Source organism: Lagenorhynchus albirostris, chromosome 2 (genome assembly GCF_949774975.1).
Source record: "Lagenorhynchus albirostris chromosome 2, mLagAlb1.1, whole genome shotgun sequence".
In the NCBI taxonomy this organism is placed as follows: Eukaryota; Metazoa; Chordata; class Mammalia; order Artiodactyla; family Delphinidae; genus Lagenorhynchus; species Lagenorhynchus albirostris.
The window spans coordinates 173,870,393-173,891,750 of NC_083096.1; the positions used below are offsets into that span (position 1 = coordinate 173,870,393).

General features: G+C 55.9%; 2 protein-coding genes and 1 pseudogene across 2 annotated transcripts; all 3 read left to right on the top strand.

Moving 5' to 3' along the window:
• The first annotated feature begins 3,127 nt into the window (after positions 1–3,127).
• On the top strand, positions 3,128–10,066 carry CPLANE2 (ciliogenesis and planar polarity effector complex subunit 2). The gene is made up of 6 exons (XM_060141313.1): positions 3,128–3,218; positions 3,600–3,722; positions 5,028–5,180; positions 5,781–5,905; positions 6,205–6,341; positions 6,581–10,066. The coding sequence occupies exons 2-6, from the start codon at positions 3,611–3,613 to the stop codon at positions 6,828–6,830; spliced, it is 777 nt and encodes a 258-aa protein (XP_059997296.1). The 5' UTR covers positions 3,128–3,218; positions 3,600–3,610; the 3' UTR covers positions 6,831–10,066.
• Positions 10,067–10,287: 221 nt separating this feature from the next.
• On the top strand, positions 10,288–18,116 carry LOC132515604 (anoctamin-7-like). Its single transcript, XM_060141970.1, is given in 8 exon segments — positions 10,288–10,557; positions 11,357–11,473; positions 11,978–12,105; positions 13,785–13,895; positions 14,621–14,764; positions 17,531–17,668; positions 17,778–17,867; positions 17,997–18,116. Coding segments are annotated over 5 exon segments (552 nt in total). The 5' UTR covers positions 10,288–10,557; positions 11,357–11,473; positions 11,978–12,105; positions 13,785–13,835.
• A 2,253-nt stretch (positions 18,117–20,369) lies between these two features.
• LOC132515605 (anoctamin-7-like) lies at positions 20,370–21,300 on the top strand (annotated as a pseudogene).
• Positions 21,301–21,358: the final 58 nt, after the last annotated feature.

A 21,358-nucleotide genomic window follows, 5' to 3' on the forward strand; every position in this document is an offset into this window, starting at 1 on the left:
TATTCTGAGCGCAGTGAAAACTACTGGAAGACTGTAATCATGGGTGTGATAGTAGTGGATTTATGTTGCAAAAAGATCACTCTGGTGCCTGTGTGGCGTCCCCGAGGGCAAGCAGGGAAGCCCTGAAGGAAGCAGCTATAGCATCCGAGCAAGAGATGGAAACATGAAGCTGATGGTGTCCCTTCTCCACTTACACTCCCTGGGCGTCCCACCCACCCCCAGCCCTGCCCTCCAGGTCCTCAGGTTTCTGTGTGTGTCTGCCCTCCTGAGCCACCTGCGTCCCTGCCTTGAAGATCTTCCTTTGGAGGCCTTGTGGAGCCTTGTCCAGGAGGTGCTGCATCTGGGGAGAAGACCAAACCATGAAAAAACGAGTGGATTAATCCGAAGGTTCTACACTAGAAGGGCCTTTAGATAGATGGCCCACCCGTTTCACTTGAGACCCAAAGAGGAGATCCTTATGGGGACACACAATTTAGTGGTCAAAGAGGCACAGGAGAGAGGAACTCACTAGGCCATGTTCACAGCATCCTTCTGAAACACAATTCCAACTACCCCACTCCCAGGCTGCAACCCCCGACTGGCTTCCTGTCCCGAGCAGTGGTGACCATGTTCAATGAGGCCTTTGGGCCTTGTTTCAGACTGAATTGCGTCACACCCACCGCGTGTTAAAGCCTTAACCCCCAATGTGACTTATTTGGAGGTGGGGCCTTTAAGGAGGTAATTAAGGTTAAATGAGGTCATAAGTGTGGGGCCTTAACCCAATATTACTGGTGTCCTTATGAAAAGAGGAGGAGACACCAAGCGTGTGTGTGAACAGAGAAAAGGCCTTGTGAGGCCGCAGCTGCCTGCAAACCAGGAAGAAAGTCTTCACCAGGAACCAACCCTTCTGGCACCTTGGTTTTGGACTTCCAGCTGCCAGAACTGTGAGAAGACACTTTCTGTTGTTTACAGCACCCCGTCTGTGGTGCCCAAGCCGACTGATGCAGAGCCCAGCTTCTGAGCTGCCCAGTGCTCTTGTTAGATGTTCAGGCTCACAGACCCATCCGACCCCCTGAAGCAGAATCCCTGGGGGTCGGGGCCCGAGAACCCATGTTTTGAACAGGCTGCTGACGCTCACTGAAGTGTCTTCTCCATGAGCTCCTGAGGGCAGTGAAGACTGATCCCCCCCAACCCTCCGGCCACTAGCTCCTCTGACCGCCAGCCTCCCTCTCTGTGCCGAAGAGGACTTCACATCTTATCTGGCCTCCAGGTTAACTAGTAAGCTCACTCTGTCGAGTTGCCCCCTTTCCTCACACTCTCCCTGAGCCCTCCACAAGCCAAGCCTGAGCAGGGCTGGGTGTGAAGTCTGGAAACCCAGAGATAAATCAGATCTGAGGCCTGTGACTGAGGCACTCGGGGTCCACGGTGTGAACTCCACACAGCTGTGATTAACCCCACCTCTGGCAGATGCGCTAGGAACTGCAGGAAGGGGAACTGAGTGACCTGGGAGTACAGGCAATGGTTTCAAGCTGCAGAATCCTGTAGGAATGGTTATTAGTTTGTTGTATTTCTGCCTAGCTGCAGTGCAAGCAAGTTGCGGGCACGTGCTCTGTCCCCTCTACCCCCTTGGGGCCTCATAATGGACCTCAATGATTTGTGGGTTCATGGCCCTCTGGCTGCTTTCAGCTCTACTAGGAATGGCCCTCCTAGTGGCTGGGGTCAAAGTTTTAAAAACACAAGACCCAATCTGGCAGAACAGACATCCTTCAGAGTCCAGGAACCCTAGGTTCTGAGCCTAGTTTTCCCACTGACCACCTGTATGGCGTGACTTCAGACAATCCCGTTGTCTCTGAGTTTCCTCATCTGTAAAAGAAAAGAAGGATAATAATATTTACTCCACAAGTTTGTTTATAGAAGTAAACAAGCTAACCTCTGTAAAGCCCCCACTGTCTGGCTCTTAGTTAGCCTTCAATAAAAGTTAACTTATAGAGGACTTCCCTGGTGGCAGAGTGCTTAAGAATCCGCCTGCCAATGCAGGGGACATGGGTTCGAGCCCTGGTCCGGGAAGATCCCACATGCCGCAGAGCAACTGAGACCATGCGCCACAACTACGGAGCCTGCGCTCTAGAGCCCACGAGCCACAACTACTGAGCGCGCGTGCCTAGAGCCTGTGCTCCGCAACAGGAGAAGCCACCGCAATGAGAAGCCTGCGCACTGCAACAAAGAGTAGCCCCCGCTCGCCGCAACTAGAGAAACCCTGCGTGCAGCAACGAAGACCCAACGCAGCCAAAAAAAAAAAGTGTAATAGACAACCTGTCAGTAATGACCCACTTTGCGTCCTGTCCAACTAATGGGCATTTACTGAGCACCCATCTTCTGGGTAACAGGCCTGATGCCCAGTGTTGGAACAGTGGAGAAGGGCTCATGGCCTCAGTGCTGAAACATCAGCTCCAGGAGGGCAGGGACTTCTCGTTGCCATTGTATTCCCAGCAGCTGGAACAGGCCAGGCATACAATAGGCGCTCAGTTATTATTTGTTGAATGAGTGACATCAATCAATAAATGAGTGACTGGAGAGCCTCTGACTCATTTTTAAGACCTTGAGCAAGTCCGTTGACATCTCTCAGCAGCTTTTTCCCCATCTGTGAAGCCAGTGGTGTTTAATTCATATCGAGTTTCTGCCGAGCAGGAATAAGTAACAACAATAATAAGTAAACTTATTGAGCACTGCTATGGACCAGGCAGTGTTGTAAAGAACCCTAGGAGGTAGTAGTATTTTACCTCCACTTTATGGAAGAGGAAACTGAGGAGCAAAGAGGCAGGGAAGGCTCCTGGAGAAGGGGGATTTGATCAAGTTTTGGAGGAAAGACTGGGGCTGGGACTGAGCAAAGTGAAGAGGATCCACGGCCCAGAGGGCAAGTCCTTGTCCAGGGTGTCTCTGAGCCGGGGTGGCTGCACACATAGGACCTACGTGGAACCCGGCAGCCTAACCCCGCCCCCCGCGTCTCCATGACAACAGCCTCCGCACATGCGCCTCAAGCACCGGCGCCTGGGCTGGCGGCTTGAGCCGAAGCCGGACGCAAGCAGGGCGGAAGCTGGCTCGGCTGGCTGGGCGGCGGGAGCGCTGGGCGGGCTTTTAAAGGGGCGGTCTCCACCCGGGCCCATTCGCCCGCGGGGACTGCTGATGGTGAAGGCTGGGTGGGCTTGGGAGTCAGGATCCAGGAGGCAGAGGAGAAGCAGGTCTGTGTGACTCCCCCACCCCCCGGAGGTGACAAGGGAGCTAGGGACTGTGTAAATGCCCTCTGGGGCAATAATGGGATGGCTGTCCCCCAGGGAGCAATACGGAGGAGAAAGGACTATGGCTTTGCACCTTCTGGGTGATAAGAGGGGGACGGGGGTGTGTAACACCTCAGGATGTTGAAAGGGAGCTTGGATTCCAAAAATGTTAGTCGTAATAATGAGAAGGGTGGGGCTCCACAGTTGCTCCATCCTCCAAGGAGGGAGCTGGGGCTCCAGGGGAGAGTCTGAGGGCGGGTTAAGAGGCCTCACAGGTACAGCTTAGAACAGTTACCCTCTCCCATCCCCTACTCTCAGCATTCTACCATCTCCCCTCCCCGTCAGGTTGCCCAGCCATGGCCAGACTACCTGCCCCAGGCTCAGTGATTGTCCCAGACTGGCACGAGAGCGCCGAGGGCAAGGAGTACCTGGGCTGTATCCTGCGCAAGAACCGCCGGCGGGTGTTTGGTAAGTGCCCCCCTCCCCCAGCCTGTCACCTGCCACTCCCTGGGGAGAACAGTGTCCCCTGTGGTGGGGGGCGTGGAGCAGAGAAGCAGGGCAGTGAGGGCCTTCTCCACTGCACTTCTCAACCTTGGGGACCCCAGAAGCCCTATCCTGGGGTCCCCACCCCCAAACCTCCTTAGCGTTAATTCTGTCATCAGAGCCATGGAAACAGCCAAAACCCTGCCAGGAACCACTGTCACCAGAGAGGCTGTTGATTGAGGCCTCAGCTGGTGGCAGGCCCTCTGCTGGGCACTTTATACAATGGACTCCAATTTAACCTCAACAGCACGTTGCAGACTTGTCCAAGATCCCCTAGTGAGTAGAGACAAGCCTCTTCCATATCCTGCTGTCTCCAGGGTAAGACACTCATGTTCCCCAGGATGAAGCTAACTCACGCAGGCAAGGTCAGCTGACAGGCCAGCAGAGGGACCTGGCATCGGCTGCAGGAGTCCAGCTCTGGCCGGGAGAGACAAAACAGCAGAAGGCTTAAGACCAGAGAGTGACAGGCAACCCACAATTTAGGACTTTCAGGTCCTACACCTATAGATGGGTCATAGTTTAGACTTTAGTTTTTGCAAGCTTTAAATTAAAAACATTCAGGGCGGTCCAGTGGTTAGGACTCGGCGCTTTCACTTCTGTGGGCCTGGGTTCAGTCTCTGGTAAGGGAACTAAGATCCCACACGCTGCACGGTGGGATCAAAAAAAAAGAATAAATAAATAAACATTCATAAATATCTCACTGTATTGGTTTTAAGGAGTTTATATTAATTAAGAATACTTTTGCTGATATTTCTTCACTGAGGAGAGAATTAGGAAAAACCTTTCTTTTACCTGTGGGAAATCTAGGATATGTGATAGTATTAATAAAAACCATCTCAGGGAATTCCCTGGTTGTTCAGTGGTTAGGACTCAGTGCTTTCACTGCCGGGTCCTGGGTTTGATCCCTGGTTGGGGAACTAAGATCCCGCAAGCCGTGTGGTGCGGCAAAAAATAAAATAAAATAATAAAAATCATCTCATGCATCAAACTTTTTTGAAAAATGGTGTTATTTGGAGTAGGCACTGGCCCAGTTCACAGAGCACAGGTGTTCCCAGCAGAGCTTCTCCTCCGGGGATGCTGCTTGTATCCCAGGCCTCTGTCATGAGTGCTGTATAGGGAATGGTTGGTTGGCACTGAAGAAGCCCTGAGAGATGAGGTTGTACACCCAAGGTATGACGGGGCAAGTGCACGTTGACTCTCTGACCCCACCTGGATCCCTCCTTGCCCCAGGGCTGCTCGAGCGACCAGTGCTTTCCCCGCCTGTGGCCATTGACACCGCCCGCTACAAGATCTTTGTGTCTGGGAAGAGTGGTGTGGGCAAGACAGCGCTGGTGGCCAAGCTGGCTGGCCTGGAGGTGCCCGTGGTGCACCACGAGACCACTGGTGAGTCCCTCCTAGGAGGCCTTCCCTGGCGTGGGAAGACTTGCCCTGGACCACATAAGCTGGGATTTGTAACCAGCCTTACCATTTACTCTGCAACCTTGGAAAGTCACTTCACCTCTCTGAGCCTACATTCGCTCCTTTGTCCAAAAGGGATAATAGTACCAACCCCTTGGGGTTGTGGTGGGGTTGGTACTAGCGATAGTGGTGGTAACATGCCCAGCACTGAGCTGGCACGGGGTAGGTGCTCAGAAAACACCGATCTTCCTTTCTTGTTTCCTTCCATTGGATGCTGATTGACCATCATGTTGCAATATCTGAGAGTATTCCGGGACCTTTGGCTTCCCCAGTGCACAAGAGGAAACTACTTTGTCATGGCTAGGGCTAGGGCTGCCTCTCCCTGGTAGACTGGAGGCTCCTCTGGGGCAGGGCAGTTTCCCCCGTCGGACTGAGAATTCTCCCACGTCAGGGACTATGCCTTCCCCATCAGACTGAGGACCCATTAAGGTAGGGACATATCTCCTCTTCCTGTTCCTTCTGGGCCCCCTACTCCTCTCCACCTCTGCCTCCCCCATGCTGAGTGACTGACCCCGGCCTCCCCAGGCATCCAGACCACCGTGGTATTTTGGCCGGCCAAGCTGCAGGCCAGCGACCGTGTTGTCATGTTCCGCTTTGAGTTCTGGGACTGCGGGGAGTCTGCGCTCAAAAAGTTTGATCACATGCTGCCGGTGAGCAGGAAGGTGGGCCTGGGTGGGTCCAGGAGGGGCTGGTTGCCTGAGGTGGGCTTCTGAGTACAGGCATCTGAGCCTGGCCTGCCTGGTCTGCAGGAGCCAGAAGCAGGCGTGAATGGCCTGAGGATGCTGCCTGGGCGGGGAGACCTCTGCCCTGGGACCAGCCGCTCCCTGCTCTGGGCCGCAGTTTCCCGGTCTGTGAAAGGACGGATGGTGCTGAGACTTCTCAGGGCCCTGCAGCCGATAGGCTCTGGTTACAAGCCTTGCGTGAGCCGCTAATCAGCCTCTATCCCCAGGCTTGCCAGGAGAAAACAGATGCTTTCCTCTTCCTCTTCTCCTTCACTGACCGGGCCTCCTTTGAAGACCTCCCTGGACAGCTGGCCCGAGTAGCAGGCGAGGCCCCTGGTGCGGTCAGGATGGTCATCGGCTCCAAGTATCCTTTGGGTGGCCCCTAGGACTGTCAGAGGCCACACTTGGCAAGCCACGGAGCAAGGGTGTCAGGCAGCCTGCCTCTGCCCAGCTATGGGGTCCAGCCCCATAGGCTTTATCTTAAAGGCTGCAACAGGGCCTCCCCCAGACCCTGGGTGTTGGGGGCAAGGGAGGAGGGAGAAGGCTGGGTTTGATGGAGTGCTAAGCAGAGGTGCCCGGCCAGGCTCCTTGACCCTCCTCCAGATTTGACCAGTATATGCACACGGACGTGCCTGAGCGTGACCTCACAGCCTTCCGGCAGGCCTGGGAGCTGCCCCTCCTGCGGGTGAAGAGTGTGCCAGGACGACGGCTGGCAGATGGACGCACGCTGGATGGGCGGGCTGGGCTGGCCGACATTGCCCATGTGCTCAACGGCCTGGCAGAGCAGTTGTGGCACCAGGACCAGGTGGCAGCTGGCCTGCTCCCCAGCCCCCCAGAGGACCCCCCCAGCTGAGGGGTGGTGGCATGATGAGTGGGCACGCCCCACCCTCAGTTGACCCAGAGCAGGACCCAGGGCCCAAGGCTGGGACAGGAATATTGATCTCATCCCGAGGGCTGGCCAGAGGGTCCTAGTCGGGGAGAATGGTGGCCTGAGAAGGCTCCCAGCCCCAGAGCACTTTCCTTGTGGAATTCTTGGCAGTGAAGTGGGGCACAAGGCTCGGTAGGGCAGCCATTGAGGGCATCTGGCTGTCCACTGGCCTCCTCCCTCTGCCCTAGGAGTCTGGGTTTCTGGAAACGGAGGAACTGTATGCGCAAGGCCTGAGGGCTCAAGCAAGCATCTCCCCAGCCTCCCCCTGCCCTTCCCCCTTCTGCAGCAACCACGGAGTGTGACTGGGGAGAGGGGGTGCCTCAGCTGGGCCCTGGACCTCAAGTGACTTCAGTCAGAGCCTGTACGTGTTAGTTGAGGTAACACCATCTGCTGTACCAGGTAAACCCTGAACTCTCAGTGGCTTAACTTAATAGAAGTTTTTTTCTTTCTATGTCTCACCTCAGGTGGAAGTGAAGGTGGGTGGGGAGGCTCTGCTCTATACACTGATTCAGAGACCCAGCCTCTGACATCTTCAATGAGTTTCTTCCCAGTTTGTCCTGGGGCATCAACATCCAGTCAGCAGACGGGATGAATGCAGGTGGAAGGTCCCCCAGCAGGTTTCTATGGACTTGGCCTAGGACAGTGTGCCTGATTTCTGCCCACATTCCATTGGCCAGCACCTAGTCACATGGTCACACAGAGCAGCAGGGGAAGTTGGGAAATGTAGTCCACCTGTGTGTCCAGGAGGCAAGCACCTCACTCTGGAATTCCCTTTTTTGACCATGAAGCTGTCAAGCTATGCTTAGGACAGGGGCCCTGCCAGCCTGGGGGAACCAGAAAGTATCACTGGGCAGGGACTGGGCCAGGTGGGGGGTCAGGGCGTGAGCTGGCAGGAGGCCAGCAAGGACAGGAGCAGGAAGGTGAGTGACCTTGTGCCCTTGCCCCATCAGCCAGGCACTAGTGAATGCGGGCTAGAGTTGTAGGCACCTGCGGGCAGGTGCCTACAAAATCGGCCTTTATACTTTCTTTCCCTCCCCGGTGACACCCTCTCCAGCCCCACAGATGGACCCCTGGGCAGAGAGCCGGCCTGAGTCTGACCCAGCTGGAAGGGCCCTGGATGCCCAGGTCAGCCAGCCGACCCTCAGAGCCCCCTCTCGAGAAAGCAGCTCTGAACACTCCACACTCACACGCATGATCATGTGCCCCCACACACCAGTACTTGCCCTAAAATGCTGCCCCGCTTCTCCCTCCTGGCACACACAGGAGGCTCCTGCATGCTCTCCCTGGCTTACGCTCCTGGCTTACTGATGGCCTACATGGCACTGCTTGTCAGTCTGTCCACCCTGTGCACTGCCTGTAGGTTTGTCAACCTTTCCAGGGCCTAAAGCATTGATTTTAGCACCTTCTTACCCCCAACTCAGGTTCAGAGCTGAGACCTGAGCTTAGCCCATGTCCCAGAGGAGGAATGTTGCTGGGCAGGACCCAGGCCTCACAGCCTGCACAGCCCACCAGCCGACTCCTGCTCCCGCGCTGCAGAGTGTCCCACCGCCGCCTTCAGCTCTGCTTTGGCCCATTTCCCTCTGGTCTTAGCTCCAGTAGACCTCACCCACCAGGCAGAGCAAGGCAGGACCCAGCAAAGGTGGCCTCTGGGCTGGACTGTGGCCTTCCAGCTATGGATACCCATGTGTGTTGTGGGCACCAGCTACCCCACATCCCAGCCAGTTATCTCAGGCCTTAAAGCGTCAGCATCCTTCCTGGGCACCAGCTCAGCCAAGAGCCAGAGGCTGCTCTGCAGGAGTAACCTAGATCCTCCCCACAGCAGAGCAGGGCACTGGTTGGCACTGGTTAGCACTGCTCCAGTCAGAGAATCGACCCCTCACACACTGTCACCCCAAACCAGGAGGTAAACAATTCCCTTCTCCCTGAGTAAGAACAAAGTGGGGACCACAACGGTGCTAAGACTTGGAGCCGGCCACCTGCCGTCCCAGCGCTGCCTTCTCAGCCCCTCAGAGCCCAGGCCCAGTGCCACTTTAGTATTTCACAGGCTACCCCCTTAGAGGCCTCCACCGAAGTACAGAGAACTGGAAGCACGAGGGAGGAGGGAGCTGCAGAGCCATAATTCTCCTAAAAGCTGGTGGCTGTCCCCGCAGAGTGGACTCTGGGCAGGGTCGTGGAGAGCAAATGAGAAGAGAATGTGTGTGCGCACACACACACACGGACTCAGGCCGGCTTTGTGGGCCTGGCACCTGAGCAGTCCACAGGGCTCTGCACTGGGGGGCTCACACCTGGTTTAATGCTCTGCTGTTGCCATCTTGAAATCCTTAATAATTTTTCAATAGTTTTCCACTGGACACCACCAATCACGTGGTAGGTCCTGCACAGGAGAGGGTCCAGACTCCAGGTAAAGTTCCTCTCTCAGGGCCTTGGAGACAGAGGCCATCCTGTGGCCTGTCCGGAGGCCCCCGGAAGTCGGGGAGTTGCCTTCTCCCCATTTTGGTGCCAGAAATTCCACCGTTAGGTTAAGCCTTACAACAGCTCAAAGGCAAATACCCTGCTGCTCCCTTTGTGGGCTCTGAGGCTACCTGGAGGGAAGGGGTGGTGACTGTGCCCCCAGGCTGGTTCAGGGGTGAGCCCTGACTTAGAGGGGATCCTTGGGAAGAGGGTAGCCATGTTTGCTCCTCTGGGCCCTGGAGCCCACAGACTTCAGGGCTCTAGAGGGAAGCTGGAGGGAGGAGGGACTAGCTTCTCCAGGGGTGGGGGTGTGTGTATGTGCTGCAGCCCAGCCCTGGTGCTGTTTGTCAGGACATCTCAGACCCCTCTTCTTCCCTCCCCAAGCCCCTTTCCTACAGAGGGGAAGTGCTATGCACCAAATGGTTGTGTCCCCCCAAGATGCATACACTGAAATCCTAGTCCACAGTGTGATGGTATTAGGGGCCTTTGGGAGCGGATTTGGTCATGAGGACAGAGCCCTCATGAATGGGATTAGTGCTCTAATAAGAGGGACCCCACAGAGCTGCCTAGCCCCTTCCACCATCTGAGGACACAGAGAAAAAGTGCTGGCTGCGAACAAGGAAGAGGGCCCTCTCCAGAACTGGGCTGTGATGATGATCTTGGACTCCCAGCCTCCACAGCCACGAGAAATAAATTTCTGTTGTTCATAAGCTACCCGGTTTGTGGTTTTTTGTTATAGCCGTCCAATGGACTAAGATAGGGAGGCTGAGGCCAGAGAGGGTCAGGCGTTTCTCCAAGGTTGCAAAGCCATGGAGCAGCCCTGATGCCCTTAGCCTTCCATACCCCTCTCCCCTGGACTGTCCCTTCCCCTCATCCCCCAATGGTGTCTTCTGGGTGCAGCCCCTCACATGATCCCACCTGGTCTTGCTTTTCCAACCAGAAGCCTGGGGCTGCCTGTAGGAGGGGAAATACGGTACTGGTGCCTGGCTCCCTCCTCCCTCTCCTCTTTTTCTCCTTCCCCCATCCTTCCCAGGCCTCAGTGAGCTGGTAAGTGAAGCTCCTGCCTGCTGCCAGCCACCAGCCAAGCCCGGCCTTGTGGACAACAAGGAGAACCCCAGGCAAGTTGCCTGCTCCCAGGATGAGGAAGGAGATGCAGGAGCCAGATCTGCAAAGGCTGCTGGGCAGGCCTCCAGAGCCTTGGGTGAGTCCGGAATGGGGGTGGGACTCCCTGGTGCTGCCCTGGATCTCCTTACTCCCAGGGCAGCCTGGTGCCAGCCATGACACCACCCCCGGCCTCCACCCCGTGCCATGAAACAGACTTGGGGGAGCAGTGCCCAGAGGGTGGCATGGGGCTCAGGGCCCAAGACAAGTCAGAGCTGTGTGGAGGCAAATCCCCAGAGGCCCAAGCTGGGAGTAGGGGGGTGGGGGGGCCCCTCCCTCCCTGTGACCTCAGACCTAGAGGCTGGGTCAGTGGGGGCGAGGTGAAGTGGGGAGAGTTGGTGTTCAATTCTATTCTAGAAAGAAGGGGTGTTTCCTGGGAGCAAAGGGGACCGACTGAGGCTTGGGGCCGTGGTCCAGAAGGAAGGTGAAGAGCTGTGACCTTGGGTTGGTCACTGTAATTCCTTTGTGTCATCTATAAAACGGAGAGAACAAGAGCACCCGCTCACTTCTTCTGAGTTGTAACAAGTAAATGCGTGTAAAATATTTAGCACTGGGCCAGGCACTGAATTAAGGGCCCAGCAAATGTTGGCTACTGTCTTTGTCGCTGCTGTTACTTATGGTAGTGGTGGTGTTTCTGGGGCTGAGAGCGAGTGGAGAAGAGGGAGAAGGGTCGCAGATCGCGCCGACAGCGTCTCCACTGTTGCGCTTTATAATTAGCCAGCGGTGGGCGGGCGGGTGGGCGGAAGGAGGGGCGGCCCAGCTGGGCTGGTGGAGAAGTTCCTGGCACCTGCACCTGCGCCGGGGTCCTCTCACCCGCACTCCGGTCCTGTTGCGCCCAGGACGGCGATGGTGCCGAGGACAAGGACCGGAGGACGACCGTCTCTGCGCGTCCCGCTGCAGCATTTGTGTCCCAGACTCCGGAGGCAACATTTTCCGCGACTGGAAAACCGAAATCGGTGAGACTGGGGCCAGACAGGACTCTTACCCCCACTTCACCGCTTCACTCTGGCAGCCGGAGTAGCCCACCCACCGTCCCTCTCTTACAGGGAGGAAAGAGAGGTCTTACCTCCGCGAGGAATCCCGTGGCATCTCTGGTCCTTTTCTTGCAATGGGCAGTTCCTCCTTTGAGCTAAGCCCAGTCGCTCTTGCTGTGGCGCGAACTTTCCTTTTTTTTTTTAAATTTATTTATTTGGCTGTGCCGGGTCTTAGTTGTGACACGCGGACCTTCATTGTCTCCTGCGGGATCTTTAGTAGCGACACGCGGTATCGAACCCGCGCCCCCTCATTGGGAGCGCGGAGTCTTAACCGCTGACCGCTAGGGAAGTCCCACGAACTATTTCCTTTAATTTGGGCCTTAGTGGGACTGATAAACCCAGCCCCCAACTCCCCACCCAGGGTGGAAGTGGGGTAGGGTGGGGCAGACCGTTCCTAACTGCCCTTCTGCCCCCGCGATGGGACAGACTTCCTGCTCGTGAGGGAGGACAAGCTGCGACCCCCGCGGCGGGCGTGGTGACAGCGACTCCTGCAAGCGGAGCTGGCGCGATAAGTTCCAGAGGAACCTGAGCGCGCCGGGCTGCTCCTGGAGGAGGTGAGCGCGGCGCGGTCGGGCTGCGGGGGCTCAGTCCCCGAGGTCGAGCGCGGGCTTCCCTAACGAGCCTTGTGACCTGCGCAAGCGACTTCAGTACCTCATCTGTAAAATGGGCTTTACCGTAGCGTCAGCCCATAGAGGGGCTGTGATGATTAAACTGGCGAGCGTGCAAAGCGCTCAGCCCACGGCCTGCTCATTGGAGGTGCTCAGTAAATGGGAACCAGCAGCCACTACTCTATGACTCCGGCCTACTCAGCGTCTGCGTCTGTCTCCACGTTTGTAAAATGAGGGTGCTAGTTCCCCCCTCGTTTGAATTTCAAACGAGGAAACGCAAATCAAAGCGCTTTTGAAGGTGGCCAAGGGCCCGCGCGCGCAGAACGGGAACTGTCACTCCCAGGCGGGATCATGAGAGGTGGGGCTCCGGGCTCTGGCCCATCCGGAGACCCCGGCCCCCCAAGGAGTAGTGCCTTGCCAAGCGCCGCGCCCTCGCCGTGTACTTCGCCAAGCTGTGCGCCCTGGGAGCTGCTGGCAGAGGAACTGAGCCAGCGTGTGCCGCTGTAGGTGGGAGGGACGAGCCGGGGCGAGGTCAGCCCGGGGGCGGAGTCTTCCCAGGTACCGGTGACCCTGCCCTAGTCCTGCAGGCCCGACGTAACCCGGACTCGGACGGGGGGGTGGGGGGAGCTACTGCGGCGCCTTCGCCTGCTGCAACCTCTGCAGCAACACGTGCCCAATAAGCCACTGGACTTTCCGCCGCTCCAAGCTGGACTTGTCTCGGGTGGGCGGGGCCTCCCGCAGAGGGGAGGGGCGCCAGCCGCAGGCTTAGCCAAATCGAGGTTCCATTGCTCCTCCTTGCTTTGCCAGTGAGGCAACTCCTGCTTAACTCACTTTGGGTCTCAGGCTTGTCCTTTCCGCAGCCTGGGGTTCAGGCCGTGCCCGAGCGGCTCCCCGTCCCTGATTCCCACCCGTTCAATGCCCCTCAGATGCTCACCTGGCTGCAAAACACCCAGCCAGGCTGAGCCTTGTGGGGAGAAGGGCTCTCTGGTTTAGCAGCTGGCACATTTTTTTAAAATAAATTTATTTACTTATTTATTTTTGGCTGCGTTGGGTCTTCGTTGCTGCACGCGGGCTTTCTCTAGCAGCCGCCAGCGGGGGCTACTCTCCGTTGCGGTGCTCGGGCTTCTCGTTGCGGTGGCTTCTTTTGTTGCGGAGCACGGGCTCTAGGCGCGCGGGCTTCAGTAGTTGTGGCTCGCGGGCTCAGTAGATGTGGCTCGCGGGCTCAGTAGACGTGGCTCGCGGGCTCTAGAGCGCAGGCTGAGTAGTTGTGGCGCACGGGCTTAGTTGCTCCATGGCACGTGGGATCTTCCCCGGCCAGGGATCCAACCCGTGTCCCGTGCATTTGGCAGGTGGATTCTTAACCCCTGCGCCACCAGGGAAGCCCCGCTGGCACGTTTTATCCCTGTGTCCCCAGCCTAGACTCTGCCCTCCCATCGTGTTAGGTCTCGCATTCGGCGGAGGGTTCAGCTTCTGACCCCTGCTCTGCTCACACATTCCTGGGCAGGGCTTCCCATGACTCCTACTTCTCCAGCACCCAGAGGCACCAAGTGGTGAGACAACTGCCTGGGGAGAGTCCAGCTGGGACCTTACGGGGGCGGAGTTGATGCCAGAATTCTTTCTGGCAGGTGGCAGAGATCCTGGCCCGAACAATCTATGGGAAAGAGAAACGTGCAGAGATGGTCATGGCCCGTCTGCTGACCGAGGGAGTCTACACTGCAGCCTTCCCACTGCGTGAGGTAGAGATGACACAAACCCAGCTTTCTTCCACTGCAGGGGCATCGGGAGAAAATTCTGGGACTTCCCTGCAGCCCTCCCGCCTTTCCTCTCCCTAGGGCCCCTGTGATCTGCCCGGGTACCAGGTGCCTGATGCAGACCTCAACCCTCCACAATTGCTGTATTCATACTGGGCCTGCTGGGGGTGCTGGCAAAAGTACCAGCCCCTGCACCACATACAGGAGGACTTTGGGGACAAGGCAGCTATCTACTTTGGTTGGTGCATCTGGTGTTGGGGGTGAGGGCTGGGAGCTGGGGTTGAGTACAGAGATGGAGGCTCATGAGCATTCCGTCCCCCCACATTCTGTCATCTACACAGCCTGGGTGCTGCTCTTGTGGGTACCCTGGTCTTTACCTCTGGCCTAGTTACCATGGGCACAAATGTACCAGCGTGATGACTGGGAGTGCTGGGGGGATGAGCTGCATGGGCTGGGTTGGCTGGCTGCTTGAGGATAGACCCTCCCAGGATGGGGTACCCTTTGCTCATAGGGAGGAGATCTGTGCGAGCAGGAGTTCCTTCCTCGTGTGCTCACTCTGTGATACTTGTGCCACATGGAATATTTCCGAGATCTGCCCCATGGCCAAGGTGAGCCAGGGAAGAGAGCAAGGGAATGGGTAGGTGTTTGGGACCCAGCACCTTGGGCCTAGCTGCTGGGAAGGCAGTGCGCCCTCTCTCCCTCCTCTGCAGCTGGGCTATCTCTTTGACCATCTGGGAACTGTGTTCTTTAGCATCTTCATGTGCTTCTGGGCCACGGCCTTCCTGGAGCACTGGAAGCACAAGAGTACCACCTTGGCCCACCACTGGGACTGCAGTGACTTCCAGGAAGAGGAGGTGACGCCCAGCTCAGCCCTCCAGGCCCAGAACTCTGCTTCCTGCAGTTCTCAGAGGCCATAAGGCATGCTGGGAACAGCTCGGACTCTGGAGTCCAGCATCCCAGGATCCAGATCTGACTCTTCCCTACCATTTTCCTGGGTCACTTTCCCACCCTCCCCTGACATCAGGATGATATAAGGTTTGGTGAAGTTAAATACTAGAGGCATTTAGAGGCTCAAAGAGAAACTCTTCCTGAAACAGGGAAGAAGGAGAGAAGCGTTCCACTCACCTACCCATCTAGCCATCCACCTGTCCATCCAAACATCTAATCATGGATCCTGAATCTGTTTGCTTTTCTCCATCTCCACTGCCACCCTCACTTTCCCCACCCCCTAGCCCCAGTTCAAACCACAATTCTCTCTTACCTGAACCCCTGCAGTAGCCTCCCAATATATCTCTCTGCTCTTATGTTTGCCCCCATTCAATCCATTCCCAGCTGCCAGGGCAATCTTTTTTTTTTTTTTTTTCTGTACGCGAGCCTCTCACTGCTGTGGCCTCTCCCGCTGTGGAGCACAGGCTCCGGACGCGCAGGCTCAGCGCATGGCTCACGGGCCCAGCCGCTCCGCGGCATGTGGGATCTTCCTGGACCGGGGCACGAACCCGTGTCCCCTGCATCGGCAGGCGGCCTCTCAACCACTGCACCACCAGGGAAGCCCCTGGGGCAATCTTTTGAAGATACGAATCACATCCTGAATTATCCTACTCAAAGCGTTCTAGTGGGTTTTCATATGCACTTGGAAAACTATCGAAGCCCCTCACAGCAGCCCACAACCCTGTGTGATCTGGCTTCTGCCTAGTTCTCCTCCACTGCCTCCACTGGCTCCCTGCTGTTTCTTGAATAGAACAGGGTTATTTCCACCCCAGAGCTTTGGCACTGGCTGTTCTCTGCTAGAATCTTCTTCCAGACTTTATATGGCCTACTTTTTGTCATTCATATCTTGACTTAAATGTCACCCTTTTAAAGAGGACTTTCTTGGGAATTCCCTGATGGCCAGTGGTTAGGACTCTGCACTCTCACTGCCAAGGGCCTGGGTTCAATCCCTGGTCGGGGAACTAAAACCCCACAAGCTGCGAGGCAGTGGCCAAAATAAATAAATAAATAAAAATAAAGAGGCCCTCCTTGATCACCCAATCTGAAGAGGCTCCCTATCACTGTTTTAATCTCATCACAGCATTTATCACTACATTTTCTTGTTTATTGTTTTTTGTCTGTCCTCTGCCACTAGGATGTGAGCTCCAGAGACCTTGTGTGTGGTGTTGCTGTCTCCCTAGGGCCCAGAACAGTCCCTAGTATATAGAAAGTGCTCATTAAACATTTGATGGGTGAACTGTGGATCACAAATCTATCTCTCCACCTATCCATCTGTCCAGATATCCATAATGTAATCCACCCAACAGTTAGGGTTGACAAGAAGATAGAAACAAGACTAGTTATTTCAACAGAGAGGATTTAATATAAGGTATTGATTGGTTAAACAGGTTCTGGAGGACTGAAAAAGCAGGAAGGAAAAACTGAAGTAACAAAGTCATTGTGAACGGCACCTCTTTTTTTTTTTTTAAGAAGATGTTGGGGGTAGGAGTTTATTAATTTATTTATTTTTGCTGTGTTGCATCTTTGTTTCTGTGTGAGGGCTTTCTCTAGCTGTGGCGAGCGGGGGCCACTCTTCATCGCAGTGCGCGGGCCTGTCACTATCGCGGCCTCTCTTGTTGCGGAGCACAGACTCCAGACGCGCAGGCTCAGTAGTTGTGGCTCACGGGCCTAGTTGCTCCGCGACATGTGGGACCCTCCCAGACCAGGGCTCGAACCGGTGTCCCCTGCATTAGCAGGCAGATTCTCAACCACTGCGCCACCAGGGAAGCCCCCGGCACCTCTTAGAGCAGTGAATTATACAACTCATGTGACTCAAAGAGTGGCCCTGCCTCTGCACACAGTCTCCTCCCCAACCCCTGCCGTGCTTCCCCTGCATTTTCCCTTACTTAGCACCTGTTTGTCTTTTAGGTCCTAGCTAAAATGTCATTTCCTCTGAGTGACCATCCCTGAAGACCAGTTTTCCTTCATATGAGTTATTCACAAGTACATATTTGTGTTCATTTATCTAATGTCCGTCTCCCCAACTAGACTGTAAACTCTGTTAGGACTTAGATTTTGTCCAGTTTGTTCATCATGTCATATCCAGTGTTTACTGCAGAGTGTATGTGGTCGGTTAATAGTTATTGAATAACTAATACATTATCTATTCATCCACACATCCATCCATCTACCCATCCATCCTCATGTCCATCGTCCATCCAACCACACCCTCATGTCCTCCTCCACCTAGCCATCCATCCGTACATGCACCCATCTGCCCATCTACCCACACATCTGTGCATTCACTTATAGAGATTGGCCTGTCTAGTTTGCCCACCCACCTGTCCACCTACTGCCACCCGTCCTTCAGACTATCCAGCCCTCTCCTACATGTGCATCCATTTGTTGTTTACTTCTCTGTCTACTCACCCACCCATCCACCCATTCATCCATCCATCCATCCATCCACAGGCTCTTAGCCAGGCCTTAGGGAAAAAAGGCCCTGCAGAAACGAAAATGAATCAGACCTCATTCCTGCATTTCCAGAGCTCCCTGTGCAAACAGGAAAAGGCAGCAGGCTTCCCCCACCCCAGGGTCATGACACCCAGACCCTTGGGCCCTGGGATGTACATTTCTGTTGCTCCCTCTGATAGGAGTGCCCACATCCAGAGTTTGCTGCCCTGGCCCCACAGATGGCCCAGAACCCAGTGACAGGCCTGAAGGAGCCCTACTTCCCACCCCACACCCGTCTTCCCCGCCTACTCACCAGCTCTGCAGCCATCCTCATCATGGTGAGGGGGCATTGGGCCCTTGCTCTGGAAGGACTGTGCCCTCCGGGATGCGCTGGTGCCCTGGTGGACCTGCCTTCCAGCTCTGACAGCTCTCCCTGCTGGCCCCCAGCTCTGTGTGGCGATGATTTTCCTGGTGTCTGTCATCATTTACTGTGGCATCAGCAGCATTGCAATGTCCCACACGGCCAACTCTGTGCTCATGACCCAGGAGAGTGCCCCTGGGAGCAATGGAGGGTGGGACCACTGTTCCAGACTCTGGGCACAACGGGGGCATCCTCAAGTTCCTTCTGCCTCTCCACGTGGCTGGGCTCAAGGTGATAGCCATCACTCTGCCTAGGCTGGTAATGTTGCCGACATCGGCAGCACCGTGCTCTACCTGGTACTGATCCTCCTCCTGGACCAGATCTACACCCCACTGGCTGAGCAACTCACCAGGTGGGATGAGTAAGGGCAGGAGATCGCAGGGGTGTCCTGGCATCACTTGGGAACTGTGAGCCCTGAGGCAGGGCTCCCTGCATCTCAGAGCCTGCAGCTCCCACCTCGGTGTCCCCAGCCTGCTCAGCCAACCTCAGATGAAGGTGGCCAGGGGGGCATGGTTGGCCTTAGGGGAAGGTGGATTGGGGACAGAAGCATATGAGCTGACCCAATGGGCTGGACCTGCCCCCTTATACTCAATAAAACTCTGACCAGCTCTGCCTTTTTCCCAGAGATGCACAGAGCCCAGACCCTCCATGAAGATGCCTTCACTTTTAAAGTCTTCATCTTCCAGTTTGTCAATTTCTACTCCTCTCCTTTCTTTTTTTGTTTTTCTTGGCCACGCCACACAGCATGCTGGATCTTCCCCAACCAGGGATAGAACCCATGTTCTCTGCACTGGGAGTGCAGAGCCTTAACCACTGGACCGCCAGGGGAGTCCATCTACTCCTCTCCCTTCTTTGTGGCATTCTTCAAAGGCAGATGAGGACTCTCCCACCCACCCCCACCAAGGCTGTCGACTCTCAGATGATTTGCCAGCAGAGTGGCAGCATCCTTGAGCCTCTAGATTTGTCTCTACCAAGGTCTTGACCTTGAAGTTGGTCCTTGATTTCCCTGGACTTCAATTTTTTTAAAAACATATTTATTTATTTAGGTTGTGCTGGGTCTTAGTTGTGGCAGGCAGGCTCCTTAGTTGTGGCTCGCAGGCTCCTTAGTTGTAGCATGTGAACTCTTAGTTGTGGCATGCACGTGGGATCTAGTTCCCTGACCAGGGATCGAACCTGGGCCCTCTGCATTGGGAGCATGGAGTCTGAACCGCTGCCCCAAGGAAATCCCTGGGCTTCAATTTTCTCAACTGTAATATTCCAGTGCATCATTGGGTAAATGTGAAACTCGAACACCTGCATTCATTCATTCACTCAACCTCCCATTGCTGACATTTGGCTTCATCACCATCTTTGTGGTCGCCTTCCCACTGAGCAGTCTGGACTGGATGCTGGGGACACAGAAATGAACCAGAGCTGGGCCTTCCCTCTAGGAGCTTCCAGTTTTTAACAAGGATGGGTCAGGAGTCCTCAAGGGCTAGACTCCCAGGAGGTGGTGTTACTGTGTAATTGCCATTGTCATTTGGCAGGAATGGGAGGGAGAATCACCAAAAGAACCACCCCTCCCCCCACCAGCAGCATGACTCCCTCTTCCTGGGCCAGGAATACCCAATTGACTTCTCATGGGTTGAGCAGTAGATATGGACCATGGTCCCAACAGGCCTTGGGAACATAGCCTAGTTGGGGGCGGTGGGACAAGGCCTCCCAGCAGCCCAGTCACCAGAGTTATCTCTCAGTGGGTGGCAGGGAGAGAGATCAGCCTCAGCGTGGAGTTTAGCTGTGGCCTGGCTCCAGAAGGGGTGGGCACATTGCCAACAGATGCGGTGGGTCTGCAGGTTTGTGGGATACCCTGGTGAGCACGGCAGGCTGCTTGGCATGTAGAACGAGGATGTGAGTATCCTTAGAGAGCCAGCTCTTGAGGGACGGCGGGGGGCATCACACCCTCAGGTCTGGCAGGGCAGGATCTGCCTCTGGGGCCTCCAAGGAGTAGGGGGCCAGCCCCTAAGCCCTGAGTAAGGTGCTGTGTGTCTGCCAATCACAGTGAGCCTGGAGGCTGACTTCTCGAGCTTGCTCAACAGCTCTTCATCATCACAGTGGGCAAACAGCTGGTCAGCAACGTGCAGGAGTTCGTTGTGCTGTGAGCGCAGGGGATGATCTGGGGGTTGGGCCTAGTCAGGCTGGGACAGGGGGCCTTTATGAGAGCAAAGCAGAAACCACCCCCCACCATGGGGGTCAGGACCCTGGAACATAAGTCCTAGTTCTGCCTCCTGTAAGCTCTGGCTTTGCTTCTCTCTAAGCCTCAGTTTGCTCACCTGTACAATGGGGACAATAATACCTCTCCAAGAGAGTTGAGTGGATTAAATGATATGCTGAACAGGAAAGAGGAGGGCTTTCTATTAGCATTTTAGATTGGGGAAGGGCTTTCAGAGACCGAGAATGGCCATGTAGGAAGCACAGAGTTTAAGAGCCCTGGACTCTGGAGTCTAACAAACAGGACTTGAGCTCTGGTTGCACCATTTACAACTTGGGGAGCCTTGGGCCACGTCTCTGAGTCTCCATTTCCTCCTCTGTAAAGTGTGAATAATCATGGTGCCTATCTTTAAGGGAGTGGGAGGATAGAAATGGCATTGTCTGGTCCCAGGAAGCTGAAGACCTGGCGGCAGAAGAGACACCTGGCCGGGCTGCAGGACACCCAGATCAGGCAGGAGCAGCGGCGCTGGGAGGAGGACTGTGAGCTCACTGAGTTCAGGGGCCAGTTTGATGAATACCTGGAGATGGGTGAGCAGTGGCCCAGCAGTACCAGGCCCAGCAGGGTTCCTGGGGGCCTGGCCCAGCAGGGGAGGTGACCCCAGGCCTGACAGTCCCCACCTCCAGTGCTGCAGTCTAGGTTCATCACCATCTTCGTGGCAGCCTTCCCACCGGCACCCCTATTTGCTCTACTCAACAACTGGGTGGAGATCCGACCGGACACCCAGAAGTTCTGTGTGAGTACTGGCGGCTGGCGGCTGAGCGGACCCGGCTGCTCCTGCTTGAAGCCATTGCTTACCTTTCTGTCATCGTGAATGTGAGGAGAGGGGGGTAAGGAGGGAAATACAGGGTCAGAGGGGGAAATGAAGATCAGAGACTGGGAGGAGGCTCGGGAATAGGGAAATGGGGGCTGAGGGTGGAAATCAGGGTGAGAGATTGGGAAATAGGGGCAGAAGGCTAGGATCCTCGGGCACAGGCTCCTGCCTGCGGGAGTGGGGCTGAACCTGGGCGGGGATGAGTTAGGAGACTGGGCCCTGAAAGGCGGGACGGCCTTCCTGTGAAGCCCCCTTGCAGGCTTTCCTCATGGCCTTCACCTCGGACTTCCTGCCACGTCAACTTCATGCTGGCGCCCGCACCCCCTGCTTACCTTGCCTAGGGCAACCACACGCCCTGCAGGTGGGAGAACCGACGGCCGGGGCTGAACGCGGTGGGGCGGGGCCTGCTTGGGAGGGGCGGGGCCCTGAGTCTGCGGACCCGCTGGGCCTGGCTGGGGGCGGGGTGCTGAATCTGGAGGCGGGGCAGTGAGCTTGTGGGAGGGGTGGGGCGGGGCCTAACTGGGAGGGCAGGAAGCTGAGTCTAGGGG

What these genes read in the sequence shown, in the direction of transcription:
- CPLANE2 (XM_060141313.1), top strand. Translation starts at nt 3,611, where the DNA reads ATGGCCAGACTACCTGCCCCAGGCTCAGTGATTGTCCCAGACTGGCAC. An exon ending in GGTGCACCACGAGACCACTG is followed by an intron (nt 5,181 to 5,780) that starts GTGAGTCCCTCC and finishes CGGCCTCCCCAG; the next exon opens with GCATCCAGACCACCGTGGTA. An exon ending in AGGATGGTCATCGGCTCCAA is followed by an intron (nt 6,342 to 6,580) that starts GTATCCTTTGGG and finishes ACCCTCCTCCAG; the next exon opens with ATTTGACCAGTATATGCACA.